At 56.2% G+C, this 18,514-nt stretch overlaps 1 protein-coding gene across 1 annotated transcript in view; it reads left to right on the top strand.

Annotated features, from left to right (window-relative positions):
- The window catches only part of LOC119979675 (carboxypeptidase N catalytic chain-like), a 38,877-nt gene that overhangs the window by 5,262 nt on the left and 15,101 nt on the right, over nt 1-18,514 (top strand). Inside the window, exons 2-4 of the mRNA XM_038822214.1 lie at nt 9,510-9,706; nt 15,263-15,409; nt 17,712-17,894. Coding sequence (XP_038678142.1) covers nt 9,510-9,706; nt 15,263-15,409; nt 17,712-17,894 — 527 coding nt within the window. The remainder of the gene's footprint in view (nt 1-9,509; nt 9,707-15,262; nt 15,410-17,711; nt 17,895-18,514) is intronic.

The raw sequence follows: 18,514 nt of genomic DNA on the forward strand, positions 1-18,514 counted from the left end.
CCCCATCTCTGCTCCCTTCCCAACCCCCCATCTCTGCTCCCTTCCCATCCCCATCTGCTCCCATTCCCACCCCCATCCTGCTCCCTTCCCAGCCCCCATCTATGCTCCTTCCCACCCCCATCTCTGCTCCCTTCCCACCCCCTCTCTGCTCCCTTCCACCCACCCCATCTCTGCTCCTTCCCCCCCCATCTCTGCTCCCTTCCCACCCCATCTTGCTCCCTTCCCACCCATCTGCTGCTTCCCACCCCATCTTGCTCCCTTCCCGCCCCATCTTGCTCCCTTCCCGCCCCCATCTCTGCTCCCTTCCCGCCCCATCTCTGCCCTTCCCACCCCATCTCTGCCCTTCCCACCCCATCTCTGTGCTCCTTCCCGCCCCCATCTCTGCTCCCTTCCCCCCCATCTCTGCTCCCTTCACACCCCCATCTCTGCTCCCTTCCACCCCCATCTCTGCTCCCTTCCACCCCATCTCTGCTCCCTTCCACCCCCATCTCTGCTCCCTTCCCACCCCCATCTCTGCTCCCTTCCCACCCCCATCTCTGCTCCCTTCCCACCCCCCATCTCTGCTCCCTTCCACCCCATCTCTGCTCCCTTCCCACCCCCATCTCTGCTCGTTCCCACCCCATCTCTACTCCTTCCCACCCCCATCTCTGCTCCCTTCCCACCCCCATCTCTGCTCCCTTCCCACCCCCCATCTCTGCTCCCTTCCCACCCCCATCTCTGCTCCCCTTCCCCCCCCCATCTCTGCTCCCTTCCCACCCCACATCTGCTGCCCTTCCCACCCCCATCTCTGCTCCCTTCCCACCCCATCCTGCTCGTTCCCACCCCATCTCTACTCCCTTCCCACCCCATCTCTGCTCCCTTCCCATCCCCATCTCTGCTCCCTCTCCATCCCCATCTCTGCTCCCTTCCCACCCCATCTCTGCTCCCTTCCCACCCCCTCTCTGCTCCCTTCCCACCCCATCTCTGCTCCCTTCCCACCCCATCTCTGCTCCCTTCCCACCCCCATCTCTGCTCCCTTCCCACCCCCATCTCTGCTCCCTTCCCCCCCCATCTCTGCTCCCTTCCCACCCCCATCTCTGCTCCCTTCCCACCCCCATCTCTGCTCCCTTCCCATCCCCATCTCTGCTCCCTTCCCACCCCCATCTCTGCTCCCTTCCCACCCCCATCTCTGCTCCCTTCCCACCCCCATCTCTGCTCCCTTCCCACCCCATCTCTGCTCCCTTCCCACCCCCATCTCCGCTCCCTTCCCACCCCCATCTCTGCTCCCTTCCCACCCCCATCTCTGCTCCCTTCCCACCCCCATCTCTGCTCCCTTCCCACCCCCATCTCTGCTCCCTTCCCACCCCCATCTCTGCTCCCTTCCCACCCCCATCTCTGCTCGTTCCCACCCCATCTCTACTCCCTTCCCACCCCCATCTCTGCTCCCTTCCCATCCCCATCTCTGCTCCCTCTCCATCCCCATCTCTGCTCCCTTCCCACCCCCATCTCTGCTCCCTTCCCACCCCCATCTCTGCTCCCTTCCCACCCCATCTCTGCTCCCTTCCCACCCCCATCTCTGCTCCCTTCCCACCCCCATCTCTGCTCCCTTCCCACCCCCATCTCTGCTCCCTTCCCACCCCATCTCTGCTCCCTTCCCACCCCCATCTCTGCTCCCTTCCCACCCCCATCTCTGCTCCCTTGCCACCCAAATCTCTGTTCCCTTGCCACCCCCATCTCTACTCCCTTCCCACCCCCATCTCTGCTCCCTTCCCACCCCCATCTCTGCTCCCTTCCCACCCCCATCTCTGCTCCCTTCCCACCCCCATCTCTGCTCCCTTCCCACCCCATCTCTGCTCCCTTCCCACCCCCATCTCCGCTCCCTTCCCACCCCATCTCCGCTGCCTTCCCACCCCATCTCCGCTCCCTTCCCACCCCCATCTCTGCTCCCTTCCCACCCCCATCTCTGCTCCCTTCCCACCCCCATCTCTGCTCCCTTCCCACCCCATCTCTGCTCCCTTCCCACCCCCATCTCCGCTCCCTTCCCACCCCCATCTCTGCTCCCTTCCCACCCCCATCTCTGCTCCCTTCCCACCCCCATCTCTGCTCCCTTCCCACCCCCATCTCCGCTCCCTTCCCACCCCCCATCTCCGCTCCCTTCCCACCCCCATCTCTGCTCCCTTCCCACCCCCATCTCTGCTCGTTCCCACCCCATCTCTACTCCCTTCCCACCCCCATCTCTGCTCCCTTCCCACCCCCATCTCTGCTCCCTTCCCACCCCCATCTCTGCTCCCTTGCCACCCCCATCTCTGCTCCCGCCACCTATATTCATTTAGTGTAACCCCCCTCCCCAGGCAGCTGGTGTATTGAATTGAAACTCAGAGTATATTATTGCCTCCCCCCCTACACTGTGTGACTCTTCCCTCTGTCCCATTGGGATGATCCTGCGGAGGTGCTAATGAACCTCAGAGATGTGGGGGGAGCAGGGAATGAGATTGGGAATATGAATGGCCAGCTCCCAGTGATAGCAGCACATCTTCCTCCAGCACAGTGCAAGAGCTGCAAGCCTTAATGAGCTTGGTGCCTGGTTATTAATCGGGGTCCCACAGATGTCCCTCAAAGTGATCTAGTTTCAATGTCGTTCTTAAAGCTGGCTGTGACGATGATAGATTCCATCAGAATGCCTTCAAACCAACAGCTTCACTCTCGGTGTAGCTTTTTTTTTATAAATTTAGATTACCCAATTATTTTTTCCAATTAAGGGGCAATTTAGCGTGGCCAATCAACCTACTCTGCACATCTTTGGGTTGTGGGGGTGAAACCCACGCAGACACGGGGAGAATGTGCAAACTCCACACGGACAGTGACCCAGAGCTGGGATCGAACCTGGGACCTCAGCGCCGTGAGGCAGTTGTGCTAACCACTAGGCCACCGTGCTGCCCAACTCTCGGTGTAGCTGATTTAAACAACAGATTGCAAAACTGTCGATATTCTGCCATTGAGAAATCTAGCTTCAGGGTCAAATGCAAAACGCAGAACTAGAAAGAGACCATTCAGCCCCTCGAACCTGTCCCACCATTTAATTAGGTGATGGCTGACCTGGACATGAACCTGTCTTGGTTCCGTCACCCTCAATGTTCTTTCTTAACAAACAAAAAAAATCTGTCATTCTTAGTTTTGGAATTTTCGATTCACCCCAGCTTCAGAAGATCTCTGGGGCGGGGGGGGGGGGGGGGTGGAGTTCTTTCGAATGGAGATACTGGGGATCGCTGAGTTGGTAAAGGAGATAGTGTCGAGCTGTGTTCTACGAATTGGAGCTGGGTGAGGGTGTGTGAGAGACAGAGGAGTTGGAATCCAGGATGAACAAGAGGGAGTAATGTTCATCATGATGAAAAAATGAAATGAAAATGAAATGAAAATCGCTTATTGTCACAAGTAGGCTTCCAATGAAGTTACTGTGAAAAGCCCCTAGTCGCCACATTGCGGCGCCTGTTCGGGGAGGCCGGTACGGGAAGAGTCCCCGCTGTGAGTAATGTGTGTGCTGGTACCGCCACCAAGTGTTGATCAGCGAAATCTCTTCCTTTGACATTGCCCAGAATTTCTCACCCACCGGACTCGCATACACAGCGGGCCCAGAAACAGACTCCAAACATGAAATGAAATGAAAATCGCTTATTGTCACGAGTAGGCTTCAAATGAAGTTACTGTGAAAAGCCCCTAGTCGCCACATTCCGGCGCCTGTCCGGGGAGGCTGGTACGGGAATCGAACCTGTGCTGCTGGCCTGCTTGGTCTGCTTTAAAAGCCAGCGATTTAGCCTTGTGAGCTAAACCAGCCCCTCATGTTCCCAGCCACAGTTGTCCCCGGAGCACAAACAGGCTTTGTGAAAGCCACGTGCTGCCAGTGAGGGAGGGGAGTGGGCTGGTGAACAGGGAGGGTGAGGGCCGACATTCCTAATGTGCTCCCTCAGGGGGACAGCCTCTGCAGAGCTGTCTCAGGGATCGGCTGAGCTGTGCACAAATAAATAAAACTGTGCCACGTGTCTTGAGGCAACACAATCAGGGGGACACCTCAGCCCCCAGGCACATTTATGAATTTTATTTTGGCCCTGACAGTTCATCCCACTCTGGATCGAGGTTGCAGCTAAAAAACGTAAAGGCCTCCTGGCCAATCAGCCCGTCCACCAACCCGAAAAGCAGACGGGTCACTCTTTTGAGGTCCACCAGCAAAGCACAAGAACAGAAACAAACTTAGGGAGAAAAGGGAAAAAAGGCCGCTCCTGTTAGGGGCACTGCCCGAACATAACAACGATCAACGGAAACTTGAAACATCAAATAAGACTGCAATCAAAGGGGGTCAAATAAAGCACCCCATCTCCTGTGCCGCCCAGCAGGCACGGAAAGCATAAAATAGCAATTGGCCCCTCAATGGGCTAAATTGCCTGCTTGATTGTCAGCAAGCACACATAAGACTTTTGTGTGCACCTGCCGACTGGACTATTGTGTGAGTGCGTGATGTCGGGCACTTACCCAGCACCTTCCCACACGATTTTACACACTTCCAGATCAGGCACGTACCCTTCCGAGTAATGTACAACTCTGGCCACTCAGAGTGGTGATCAGAGTTACAGAAACAGTTAGAAACGTGGTTAAAAGATCCACAGTTTGGTTTGCAATAGTTCAGTTTGCCCACAGTTTATTCAACATTAAATAACTAGTCTTGAACTGGAAAAAAAAAACCTCTGGCCATTGAACGCACGGCACGGCGGCGCAGTGGTTAGCACTGCTGCCTTACGGCGCCGAGAACCCGGGTTCGATCCCGGCCCTGGGTCACTGTCCGTGTGGAGTTTGTACGTTCTCCGCGTGTCTGCGTGGGTCTCATCGCCACAACCCAACGATGTGCAGGGTAGCTGAGTTGGCCGTGTTAAATTGACCCTTAATTGGAAATCAAAGAATTGGGCACTTCAAATTTATTTTTAAAACCCTGGCCATTGATAGAGGGGGGGATGAGAGAAGCAATGGCTGACTAGATCCTCTAAACCTTGCTCTAATTCTAACAGATGCTTCGACCGTGGTTTAAGACAAGAGAGTTTCCAGCGTTACCAAATTATTGATTGAACTGAGAGCTGGGAAAAGCAGAGATGGTTTCTGATACCCAGGTCATGGGAGAGATTTGGCTTCAGAACAGCTGATTATTAACAGTGAACGAGATCTTAAACGCAAACGGAGGAAATTAAACTGAAAGCTGATGTAAGGAAGACAGAGTTGATTGAGCGACCTGTGAACGGGAGCCGTTCAGCTCCTCAAGCCTGTCCCCATATTCGATAAGATCATGGCTAATCTGTGATTTAATTCCATATGCTCACCTTTCCTCCTTAATATCTTTGATTAGAGGTTTGTTTTTGATGGATTTGACCAATCTCTGCTTTCAAATTAACCGTTGATCCAGCGCCAATTTGTGTGCAGAAGAGAGTCAGTCTGTGTGTGAAAGGTTTCCTGATTTCACCCTGAAGGAGTCTGGCTTTAATTGTTGCACTCTGCCCCTTGAACCTCAGCTCCCCAACCCAACAGAAGTAGTTTCTCCCCGTATACTCTATCTGTTCCCTTTATCTTGAAAAACTTAATCAAATCATCCTTTTAACATTCTCAATTCTAGTCAATGCAACCTCTAGTCTGTGTAACCAAACCTCATAGGTCAACCCAACGTGTCCGGACACCATCCTGATAAATTCACATCACATTCCCGCCGAGGCCAGTGATCCAAAGTGGTGAATCCACATTTACCTTTACTGAATTGGCTGGCCACCATTTTGCCCAGGCACTTCATCTGCAATTTGATGCTGCTACCTTGTTTACAGAGCTGCCTAGCTTGACACAACCAGTTTATTTTGGACTTTTGGTTCCTGATCACATCAGCTAAGTTATTAAAACAGTCAGAATAATGAGACCCCAACAAGGATCCCTGTGAAACATCACTAATCAGCTCTGGTAATATAAATGGTGCCTATCTAACCGAGTCCCTGTGGGGGGGGGGGGGGGGGGGGGGGGTGATGAACCATTGGTGCTATTGGAAGGGCTGTTTCATATGAGAAGCAGGAACCGCGCTGATAAAATAGAAAGGTGAGAAAAGCCAGGGTCAGAGGGCAGGGGCAAGTGGGTAGCAGTTCCTGCAGACCAGTGTTTTCCTTACTCTGACCAGTAGATGGGACAAGGAGCCTTGGACTGATTTACACACTAGTGCGTGCCTGACTCTGTGGGTGCCTTAAGACCATAAGACATAGGAGTGGAAGTACGGCCATTCGGCCCATCGAGTCCACTCCGCCATTCAATCATGGCTGATGGGCATTTCAACTCCACCTACCAGCATTCTCCCCGTAGCCCTTAATTCCTCGCGACATCAAGAATTTATCTATCTCTGCCTTGAAGCCATTTAGCGTCCCGGCCTCCACTGCACTCCGCGGCAATGAATTCCACAGGCCCACCACTCTCTGGCTGAAGAAATGTCTCCGCATTTCTGTTCTGAATTTACCCCCTCTAATTCTAAGGCTGTGCCCACGGGTCCTCGTCTCCTCGCCTAACGGACAGACTGCTGCCTGTCTCAGAGTGTCCAGTGCGATGGTCTCCTGCTCCCCTCTATTCAAATCTACTCTGCAAGTTGGGTGATGTTGGCTGGTGTGTGTGTGTGATGCGACCATCAATTCACACGAGACGGAGAGTTGAAGTGAACAGTGGTTTTAATCAGCTAGAACTGTGCCTGCCTGCGACTGCTCTGTACTGAGTGCCGCCTACAGGGCAGCAGATCTATATAAAAGCAAATTATTGCGGATGCTGGAATCTGAAACGAAAGGGAAAATGCTGGAAAATCTCAGCAAGTCTGGCAGCATCTGTAGGGAGAGAAAAGAGCAAACGTTTCGAGTCTGATGACTCTTTGTCAAAGCTAGACAAAGTAGCTTTGACAAAGAGTCACCGGACTCGAAACGTTAGCTCTTTTCTCTCCCTACAGATGCTGCCAGGCTTGCTGAGATTTCCCTGCAGATCTATATACCTCCCCCGAGGGGGCGGAGCCCACAAGGGCTCCAACATGATACAATGCAATGTAATGTGATACAGTGGTGAATGGTTGGCGTAATACATTCACCACAGTGTGTGTGATTGATGCAGCATCTCAATCCTTGGGTGAGGGAGCTCCTGGGGGAAGATTGTGACTGTTGAGAGGATTGATTGGGTCTGGAGGACAACTCCGATGTGAGAGACCTCACTGGGCAGCTTGGTTGATAGGTGACCAACAATCAGACAATGAGTCATTGGAAAACCCCACATTCAACCTAAACAGGGCTCGATCCATGATGCAGTGGCCCAAAATGCCCCTGTGTGTGTTTGTTTATCAGGGAGCACTGAAGTACAACCAAGGAAATGGCAATGTATAAGGCAGGGGGTGGGAGTGGGGGGGGGGGGGGGGGTGCCCTAACGTAGGAATACTGAATCCCAATTGGTGTATTGCACCCAGGAAAACTCAACCAGTGGACCCCAGAGATCAGACCCTTGTCTGTAAAGGGCAGTGCCACACAGAATGGTGTTACTCACTGGGAGGACACAGGCTGAACTGTGCCTTTTTTATTTTAACACGGGATATTCCTGCCCCTCCTGTTCAGTGTCTGATTGGCTGACCTGAATCCAGGCTGGACTCTAGCCCACACTGATGTCTCACTCAACACCCCGTGGCTTCCCTGCTCCAGAACCCTGCAGTGAAGTCTTTGTGTGCCTCATATAACGGGATGACTGTCTCGGAATGTATCTGTCTGGCAGGCTGAGCGGATTGGCAGCAAACCAAAGCTATACAAAGCCCCTACCTGTCTGTTGCTGCCCTTATTTTGGGATTGGAGGTAGTCGGTCACTGAGGTCAGGGGCGATCACGCAAACTGTGTGATCGGCAATCTCACTGGAGGAACAAGAACATCAGGTATAGAATTAGGAGGGGGCCATTCGGCCCCTCCATTCAGTTCTGCTCTCAGAAAGATCCCGGCTGATCGTCCGCTTTAACTCCAGCATTATCCCCACATCCCTTAGAATGCAATGTCTCTGTCTGAATATATTCCGTTAACACATCCACAGCCCCTGAGGTAGATAATTCCAAAGATTAACGACCCTTTGACTGAAGAACGTTCTCTTGCAGCATCTTCCTTTTCTTTATTCGATTATGGGATGGGGGCATTGCTGGCTGGGTCGGCATTTATTGTCCATCCCTAGGGAATTTAAGAATCAACCACATTGCTGTGGGTCTGGAGTCACATGTAGGCCAGACCGGGTAAGGACGGCAGATTTCCTTCCCTAAAGGACGTTAGTGACCCAGATGGGTTTTTACCACAATCGACAATGGTTTCATGGTCAGCATTAGACTTTCAATTCAAATTTCACCATCTGCAGTGGCGGGATTCGAACCTGGGTCCCCAGAGCCTTACCCTGGGTCTCTGGATTACTACTCCAGCGACAATACCACTAGGCCACCGCCTCCCCAGAGAAAACACAGTCTCCTTCATCCTGAGTTCCCAGTTCTCAACCCGACCCGAGCTTTGCTACCGAGGTGGGTATCTCCAGTGGGGAGAATTCCCGACTTGCTGCACCCACCTCAGCAGAAAATGCCCTGAATGGTGAAATCTTTGCATCAGCCTTGGGTGGGGGGGGGGGGGGGGGGGGGGTGAGGAGGAGTGAGGGGGGGGGGGGTGAGGAGGAGGGAGGGGAGGGAGGGGGAGCCAGGTATGGGATAGAATCAGGAACTCTTCCCCCAAGAAGCAGATCAAAGGGAGCCTCATTAAAAGTTCCACCTCAGTTCTCCAGGACGTTGATCCAGTTGTCCGGAAGCATGGGGAGGTTTCGTTGAGGCAGAGAGGAGATTTACCGGGATGATATGAAATGAAATGAAATGAAAATTGCTTATTGTCACGAGTAGGCTTCAATGAAGTTACTGTGAAAAGCCCCTAGTCGCCACATTCCGGCGCCTGTCCGGGGAGGCTGGTACGGGAATCGAACCGTGCTGCTGGCCTGCTTGGTCTGCTTTAAAAGCCAGCGATTTAGCCTGGTGAGCTAAACCAGCCCCTGATAGCAGGGATGAGGGACGATGCGGAGAGACTGGAGAAGACGGGATTGTTCTCCTTAGTACGGAGAAGGGAGAGTGAAGAGGTGATCAAAATCAGGAAGAGTTTGGATAGATTAAATGAGAAGAGACAGTTTCTGATGGCAGGAGAGTCAGTGACCAGAGATCGGGGCCGGAATTCACAGGATTCTCTTGTCCCACTAGCAGCGCATCCCCCGCCCCCCCCCCCCCCCCCCCGCAGGTTTCCCGATGGTGTAGGATGGGAAATCCCATTGACAAGCGGCGGGAAAAGAGAATCCACTTTCAGAGATTGCACTTTCAGAGAGCTAGCACACACACACAATGGGCTGAATGGCCTCCTGTGCTGGGGGGAGGGGGAAGGGAGTTGGCAACAGACTAACAGGCAGGTTTGCTGCTGACGGTGTGTAACTTGCTGTGTTTGCAGTGGAACCAGAGTTTAAGTACGTTGGCAATATGCACGGTAACGAGGTGCTGGGGCGTGAGCTGTTGATCCAGCTGGCACAATACCTTTGTGAGGAATACAACCTCCGGAACCCACGGGTCACCCACCTCCTCCACCAGACCCGCATACACATCCTACCCTCAATGAACCCCGATGGTTATGAGGTGGCAGCCGATCAGGTAACTATTTGTTTACGTACAAACATACAGATTAAGAGCAGAATTGGGAAACCCGGCCCTCGAGCCGGCTCCACCATTCAATAAGACCTTGGCTGGTCAAATACTCCGGCTGACAGGCCTCGGCACATTCAAGACTTCCCACGTTTAAAGATGCAAGATTCAGACTGCGCACATGCTTGTGTTGATTTTCCCCGTCTCATTCTCCTCGGCACAGGGTCACTAACCGGAAGCCGGAAACTGTGGCCTGAGGGATGCCATCTCCGTCAAACATCACTGACCAGGAATCTCTCTCTCCCTCCCACTCCCTGCCATGTGCAGGTTAAGAGGGATTTTGCAGGTTGACAGGTTTTGCCATGTTCTGAATGCTCAAACCCAGAGATTCTGGTTCAGACAAACGGGGAACAGCCCAGCTATTTCCTCCAGCCCTAAACTCACTCCAACTTGTCTCTCCCTTATCACCAACACTACCCTCATTGAACGTAGGAACGTAGGAGTAAGGAGTGGGCCCGTCGAGCCTGCTCCACCATTCATTGTGATCGTAGCAGATCATCCAACTCCGTAACCTGTTCCCACTTTCACTCCCCCCCCCACGCCCCCCCCCCCCCCCCCCCCCCCCCCCACCCCCATATCCTTTCATCCCCTTCGGCCCATCTAACTCCTTCTTGGAAACATCAATGTTTTGGCCTCAACTGCTTTCTGTGACGACGAATTCCACAGGCCGACCACTCTCTGGGTGAAGACATTTCTCCTCATCCGAGTCCTTACTAATTGACCCAGTCCGAGCCCTTACTAATTGACCCAGTCCGAGCCCTTACTAATTGACCCAGTCCGAGCCCTTACTAATTGACCCAGTCCGAGCCCTTACTGATTGACCCAGTCCGAGCCCTTACTAATTGACCCAGTCCGAGTCCTTACTAATTGACCCAGTCCGAGCCCTTACTAATTGACCCAGTCCGAGCCCTTACTAATTGACCCAGTCCGAGCCCTTAGTAATTGACCCAGTCCGAGCCCTTACTAATTGACCCAGTCCGAGTCCTTACTAATTGACCCAGTCCGAGCCCTTACTAATTGACCCAGTCCGAGCCCTTACTAATTGACCCAGTCCGAGCCCTTACTAATTGACCCAGTCCGAGCCCTTGCTAATTGACCCAGTCCGAGCCCTTACTAATTGACCCAGTCCGAGTCCTTACTAATTGACCCAGTCCGAGCCCTTACTAATTGACCCAGTCCGAGCCCTTACTAATTGACCCAGTCCGAGCCCTTACTAATTGACCCAGTCCGAGCCCTTACTAATTGACCCAGTCCGAGTCCTTACTAATTGACCCAGTCCGAGCCCTTACTAATTGACCCAGTCCGAGCCCTTACTAATTGACCCAGTCCGAGTCCTTACTAATTGACCCAGTCCGAGCCCTTACTAATTGACCCAGTCCGAGCCCTTACTAATTGACCCAGTCCAAGCCCTTACTAATTGACCCAGTCCGAGCCCTTACTAATTGACCCAGTCCGAGTCCTTACTAATTGACCCAGTCCGAGCCCTTACTAATTGACCCAGTCCGAGTCCTTACTAATTGACCCAGTCCGAGTCCTTACTAATTGACCCAGTCCGAGCCCTTACTAATTGACCCAGTCCGAGTCCTTACTAATTGACCCAGTGTACAAATTGTGTCTCTGACACAATCTTCTACATGCACTGTTAAAATGACAGGTTTAACTCACAGTTATGTTCAAGCTGTTTCTCCAGTATGTGGTAATGGAGAGAGGAGCTGGGGGGGGGGGGGAGTGGTGGGGGTGGGGGGGGGAGTGGTGGGGGTGGGGGGGGAGTGGTGGGGGTGGGGGGGGAGTGGTGGGGGGGTGGGAGTGGTGGGGGGGGGAGTGGTGGGGGGGGGAGTGGTGGGGGGGGGAGTGGTGGGGGGGAGTGGTGGGGGGGGGAGTGGTGTGGGGGGGAGTGGTGTGGGGGGGGAGTGGTGGGGGTGGAGGAGTGGTGGGGGGGGGAGTGGTGGGGGGGGGAGTGGTGGGGGGGGGGAAGGGGGTCTCCCACAGGAACGGCACCCATGGGGGGGTCTCCCACGGGATCGGAGACCCACAGGGGCATGCCCTCTGGGCAGGGTGGTGCCCTGGCACTGCTGGTGTCATGTGGGCACCCTGGCAGTGCCATCCTGGCACCCTAGTAGCTGGCAAGGGCACTGCCAGGGTGCTCTGTTGGCAATACCAAGGTGCCAAGCTGGCATTTTCTGCACACTTGATCGGGCCGGGGTTGCCCTGCATGGGTGTTTTGGGGGGGTTGCAGGTGTGGCCGGGGACCCTCCCATATTGTGTTTGGGCTGGGGGGGGGGGGGGTGGGGGGGGTTGGGGATTGGTCGGGGGAGGACGAGGATTGTTTCGGAGGCTTCGGCGATCGGGGACGCTATTTTTAAATGGCATCCCAATCTCTCGCCACACGGGGGCGTTCTGGTGAGCGGAGCTCTCCACTGTCTGAAACGGGGCTGCGTGCGGTTTCGGCCGCCTGATCCCTATTCAGGCCCCTTATTCAATCCGAATCATGTTGAATAGCCACCTGTTTCTCCGCGCTACGAGCACCGGGAACATGCGGCTAAATGCGCCCGCTCTTGGACTGGAGAATCGCGCCGTACGTGTGGGCTTGACCCGGGACAAACTCCCCAGAGCCTGAAAAAGTGACCAGATAACAACGGGGAACTCGCTGTCAGAGCTGGCGGGAAATTCCCAGCAAAACTCGCCACAAATCACCCTTGAAACTTTTCCGTTTGATCACGCCCACAGTCTGTCCATTTCCTCCTGACCAACAACACACATTTCTCGTTCCTTTGGAGTTCATTTGGAGTTCCCCCAACGGCCAGAGCCAATATTCATGCCCCAACCAAGATCTCGGAAAAGATTAATCTGTAGCTGTTTGTGGGAGCTTGCTGTGCACACACCGGCTCCCCCTTTCCCAGTAGTGATTACAGTTTAAAAAGTACGTCACTGGCTGTAATTTGCTATGTACTGGGGTCACCAAATAACTCCTCGTCCCTGCTCCGAGTCCAGGAAATCTCCCTCTCTGCACCATGGAAAAGCTCAAAGCTGGGGTTTCGCTGGACCGCGAGTCGATGTGGATCAGTGAGGGGGTGGGGTGGGGTGGGGGAGCATGTTAGGGTTGGGAAGGGGGTGGGGTGGGTGAGGAGTGTGTTAGGGTTGGGGAGGGGGTGGGGTGGGGGGGAGCATGTTAGGGTTGGGGAGGGGGGGGGGTGGGTGAGGAGTGTGTTAGGGTTGGGGAGGGGGTGGGGTGGGGGGGAGCATGTTAGGGTTGGGAAGGGGGTGGGGTGGGGGAGTGTGTTAGGGTTGGGGAGGGGGTGGGGTGGGGAGTGTGTTGGGGTTGGGGAGGGGGTGGGGTGGGGAGTGTGTTAGGGTTGGGGAGGGGGTGGGGTGGGGAGTGTGTTAGGGGTGGGGAGGGGGTGGGGTGGGTGGGGAGTGTGTTAGGGTTGGGGAGGGGGTGGGGTGGGGGAGTGTGTTAGGGTTGGGGAGGGGGTGGGGTGGGGGAGTGTGTTAGGGTTGGGGGTGGGGTGGGGGGGGAGTGTGTTAGGGTTGGGGAGGGGGTGGGGTAGGGGGGGTGTGTTAGGGTTGGGGAGGGGAGGGGCAGGGTTGGGTTGGGTTGGGGTGGGGGAGTGTGTTAGGGTTGGGGAGGGGGTGGGGTGGGGGGGTGTGTATTAGGGTTGGGGAGGGGGTGGGGTGGGTGGGGAGTGTGTTAGGGTTAGGGATGGGGTGGGGGGAGTGCGTTAGGGTTGGGGAGGGGGTGGGGGGACAGTGTGTTAGGGTTAGGAAGGGGGTGGGGTGGGTGGGGAGTGTGATAGGGTTGGGGAGGGGTTGGGTGGGGAGTGTGTTAGGGTTGGGGAGGGGGTGGGGTGGAGGGGAGTGTGTTAGGGTTAGGGAGGGGTTGGGGTGGGGGGAGTGCGTTAGGGTTGGGAAGGGGGTGGGGGGAGTGTGTTAGGGTTGGGGAGGGGGTGGGGGGAGTGTGTTAGGGTTGGGGATGGGGTGGGGGGGAGTGTGTTAGGGTTGGGGAGGGGGTGGTGGGGAGTGTGTTAGGGTTGGGGAGGTGGTGGGGGGAGTGTGTTAGGGTTGGGGAGGGGGTGGGGGGGGAGTGTGTTAGGGTTGGGGAGGGGGTGGGGTGGGGGGGAGTGTGTTAGGGTTGGGGAGGGGGTGGGGTGGGGGGGAGTGTGTTAGGGTTGGGGAGGGGGTGGGGTGGGGGGGAGTGTGTTAGGGTTGGGGAGGGGGGGGGGGGGAGTGTGTTAGGGTGGGGAGGGGTGGTGGGGGGAGTGTGTTAGGGTTGGGGAGGGGGTGGGGGGGTGTGTTAGGGTTGGGGAGGGGGTGGGGGGAGTGTGTTAGGGTTGGGGAGGGGGTGGGGGGGGGAGTGCGTTAGGGTTGGGGTGGGGGGGGGGGGGGGGGGTGCGTTAGGGTTGGGGTGAGGGGGGGTGGGGGGAGTGCGTTAGGGTTGGGGAGGGGGTTGGGTGGGGTGGGGGGGAGTGTGTTAGGGTTGGGGAGGGGGTGGGGTGGGGGGGAGTGTGTTAGGGTTGGGGAGGGGGTGGGGTGCGGGAGTGTGTTAGGGGTGGGGGGGAGTGTGTTAGGGTTGGGGAGGGGGTGGGGGGTGTGTGTTAGGGTTGGGGAGGGGGTGGGGGGGAGTGTGTTAGGGTTGGGGAGGGGGTGGGGGGGTGTGTGTTAGGGTTGGGGAGGGGGTGGGGGGGAGTGTGTTAGGGTTGGGGAGGGGGTGGGGGGGGAGTGTGTTAGGGTTGGGGAGGGGGTGGGGGGGAGTGTGTTAGGGTTGGGGAGGGGGTGGGGGGGAGTGTGTTAGGGTTGGGGAGGGGGTGGGGTGGGGGGGAGTGTGTTAGGGTTGGGGAGGGGTGGGGGGGAGTGTGTTAGGGTTGGGGAGGGGTGGGGGGGGTGTGTGTTAGGGTTGGGGAGGGGGTGGGGTGGGGGGGAGTGTGTTAGGGTTGGGGAGGGGTGGGGGGGAGTGTGTTAGGGTTGGGGATGGGGTTGGGTGGGGTGGGGGGGGAGTGTGTTAGGGTTGGGGAGGGGGTGGGGGGGAGTGTGTTAGGGTTGGGGAGGGGGTGGGGGGGGTGTGGTTAGGGTTGGGGAGGGGGTGGGGGGGAGTGTGTTAGGGTTGGGGAGGGGTGGGGGGAGTGTGTTAGGGTTGGGGAGGGGGTGTGGGGGAGTGCGTTAGGGTTGGGGAGGGGTGGGGGGAGTGTGTTAGGGTTGGGGATGGGGTTGGGTGGGGTGGGGGGAGTGCGTTAGGGTTGGGGAGGGGTGGGGGGGAGTGTGTTAGGGTTGGGGAGGGGGTGGGGGGGAGTGTGTTAGGGTTGGGGAGGGGGTGGGGGGGAGTGTGTTAGGGTTGGGGAGGGGGTGGGGGGGAGTGTGTTAGGGTTGGGGAGGGGGTGGGGGGAGTGCGTTAGGGCTGGGGTGAGGGGGGGTAGGAGCTATGTGCTGTCGAGGGTGGTGTCACAAAGACACTGCTGTCTGCCCCATGTATTTTTCTGTTATTGGCTGTTCTTTCTATCTTTCACTGCCCAGGGCTCCGATGCTAACACCTACCTGACCGGCCGTGCCAACGCCCGAGGGGTGGACCTGAATCGTAACTTTCCCGATCTCCACCTTGCCCTCCAGAAGCAGCAACACAGAAACCACCATGTCTCACTCGCTTCCAACTGGCAGGCACAGGTCAGTGTAACAGAGCACATGGCAGCAGTGAAGAGGGAGCTTTACTCTGTATCTAACCCCGTGCTGTACCTGTCCTGGGAGTGTTTGATGGGGACAGTGTAGAGGGAGCTTTACTCTGTATCTAACCCCGTGCTGTATCTGTCCTGGGAGTGTTTGATGGGGACAGTGTAGGGGGAGCTTTACTCTGTATCTAACCCTGTGCTGTACCTGTCCTGGGAGTGTTTGATGGGGACAGTGTAGAGGGAGCTTTACTCTGTATCTAACCCCGTGCTGTACCTGTCCTGGGAGTGTTTGATGGGGACAGTGTAGAGGGAGTTTTACTCTGTATCTAACCCCGTGCTGTACCTGTGCTGGGAGTGTTTGATGGGGACAGTGTAGAGGGAGCTTTACTCTGTATCTAACCCCGTGCTGTCCCTGTCCCGGGAGCGTTTGATGGGGACAGTGTAGAGGGAGCTTTACTCTGTATCTAACCCTGTGCTGTACCTGTCCTGGGAGTGTTTGATGGGGACAGTGTAGAGGGGGGGGTGGGAGATTTCATGGGGGGGAAGGTTTGAGGGAGTGTGTCGGGCAGGGGTAGTGGGGGCGGCTGGGTAGGAGGTGTGAACGGCGGCTGGGTAGGGGGTGTGAACGGCGGCAGGGTAGGGGGTAGTGGGGGCGGCTGGGTAGGGGGTAGTGGGGGCTGCTGGGTAGGGGGTGTGAACGGCGGCTGGGTAGGGGGTGTGAACGGCGGCAGGGTAGGGGGTAGTGGGGGCGGCTGGGTAGGGGGTAGTGGGGGCGGCTGGGTAGGGGGTAGTGGGGGCGGCTGGGTAGGGGGTGTGAACGGCGGCTGGGTAGGGGGTGTGAACGGCGGCTGGGTAGGGGGTAGTGGGGGCGGCTGGGTAGGGGGTAGTGGGGGCGGCTGGGTAGGGGTAGTGGGGGCGGCTGGGTAGGGGGTGTGAACGGCAGCTGGGTAGGGGGTAGTGGGGGCGGCTGGGTAGGGGGTAGTGGGGGCGGCTGGGTAGGGGGTAGTGGGGGCGGCTGGGTAGGGGGTATGAACGGCGGCTGGGTAGGGGGTGTGAACGGCGGCTGGGTAGGGGGTAGTGGGGGCGGCTTTGTAGGGGGTAGTGGGGGCGGCAGGGTAGGGGTGGGTAGTGGGGGCGGCTGGGTAGGGGGTAGTGGGGGCGGCTGGGTAGGGGGTAGTGGGGGCGGCTGGGTAGGGGGTAGTGGGGGCGGCAGGGTAGGGGGTAGTGGGGGCGGCTGGATGTGGTTGATGTAATGTTCTTGTCGGATGGCCTGATTTATATTACAACAACACTTGTAGCTTAAGTTAAAAATGATTTATTAACATTAACTATGGATCAAACATATACAAACAATAGATAAATAACAGTATGACCGTGCACAAACAACCTCTCTCCCAGCTCCCTGGTCAGTCTGAGGTCACTTGACTCTAACATTCACTTATATACTAATTAGACTTCTGAGTGGTCAGTTAGTGAACTACAACACAACTATGATATTACTACAGTTGGGGCCGGGGGGGGGGGGGGGGGGGGGGGGGGGGTGGAGACTGAGGAGGGGTGTATAAGGGTTGGATAAGGGAGGGGGTGGAGAAAGCTTGGTGTTCGGAAGAGTGTGGGGAGTGCATTAGGACAGGTTTGGGGAGGGGGGGCAAAGTTGGGGAGGGAGAGTGGGTTAGGGTTGAGGAGGGAGAGGGGGAGTGTGTTAGGGTTCGATTGAGGAGGGGGAAGCTTGGGGTTGGGGTGTGGGAGTGCGTTATGGTTGGGTAGGGGGTTGGGTTGGGTCAGGGGGCTCACGGTAGCATGGTGGTTAGCATCAATGCTTCACAGCTCCAGGGTCCCAGGTTCGATTCCCGGCTGGGTCACTGTCTGTGTGGAGTCTGCACGTCCTCCCCGTGTGTGCGTGGGTTTCCTCCGGGTGCTCCGGTTTCCTCCCACAGTCCAAAGATGTGCGGGTTAGGTGGATTGGCCATGCTAAATTGCCCGTAGTGTAAGGTTAATGGGGGGATTGTTGGGTTACGGGTATACGGGTTACGTGGGTTTAAGGAGGGTGATCATTGCTCGGCACAACATCGAGGGCTGAAGGGCCTGTTCTGTGCTGTACTGTTCTATTCTATAAAGGGTTGGGGTTGGGAAGGACAGGGGAGGGTGGAGGGGCAGGCTTGGGTTGGAGAGGGGGAAGGGTTGGGTTGGGTTGTGGGTGGGGGAGTGTGTTAGGGTGGGGAAGGGGGAGGGGGAGGGGCAGGGCTTTAGGGTTGGGGAGGGGTCAGTGACCACATTTTCAGTGGATGAATTTCTCTCAGATTGAACAGGAAACCTTTGCTGTGATCCGCTGGATGCAGAGTTACAACTTTATCCTGTCGGCCAACTTGCACGGAGGGGCCGTGGTGGCAAATTACCCATTTGACAAGGCCAAGGAAGCCCTCGGCCGCGGCCCATACAGATCTACCGCCTCCGTCACACCCGACCACAACCTCTTCCAAAAGGTAAACAATACTCTGCATTTCAATAGCACCGTTCACATCCTCAGGCCTTCTCAAATGGCTTCACAGCTGATGAAGTAGTTTTGAGGTGATTACCGATGAAACCTAAGAAGCATTGCAGCCAATTTGCGCATAGTTAGATCCCACAAATAACAATGTGGTAATGACCACATTATCTCTTTTAGCGGTAATTTTCTTCAAAGTCGTGACCTCTGTCACATCCATCAGAAAGGGGGGGACACAGCCTTGTGACAATGCGGCACTCCCTCAGCGATGTGCTTTGAGTGTCAGCCTCGATTATAAACTGCCAAATCTCACAAGGCAGAACTAGGGTGGTTCATATACATTCAGTGCAGCAGACTGGAACGTAAATCGCTTATTGTCACGAGTAGGCTTCAATGAAGTTACTGTAAAAAGCCCCTAGTCGCCACATTCCGGCGCCTGTTCGGGGAGGATGGATCGGGAATTGAACCCGCGCTGCTGGCCTGCCTTGGTCTGCTTTAAAAGCCAGCACTTTAGCCCTGTGCTAAACCAGCCCCAGATGGAATCTAATCGAGGGGTTCCACGTGGTTTATATATAGAATAACAGATACCCAGGTAGTGAGTTACAGACTGGAATCTAA

Source organism: Scyliorhinus canicula, chromosome 16 (genome assembly GCF_902713615.1).
Source record: "Scyliorhinus canicula chromosome 16, sScyCan1.1, whole genome shotgun sequence".
In the NCBI taxonomy this organism is placed as follows: domain Eukaryota; kingdom Metazoa; phylum Chordata; class Chondrichthyes; order Carcharhiniformes; family Scyliorhinidae; genus Scyliorhinus; species Scyliorhinus canicula.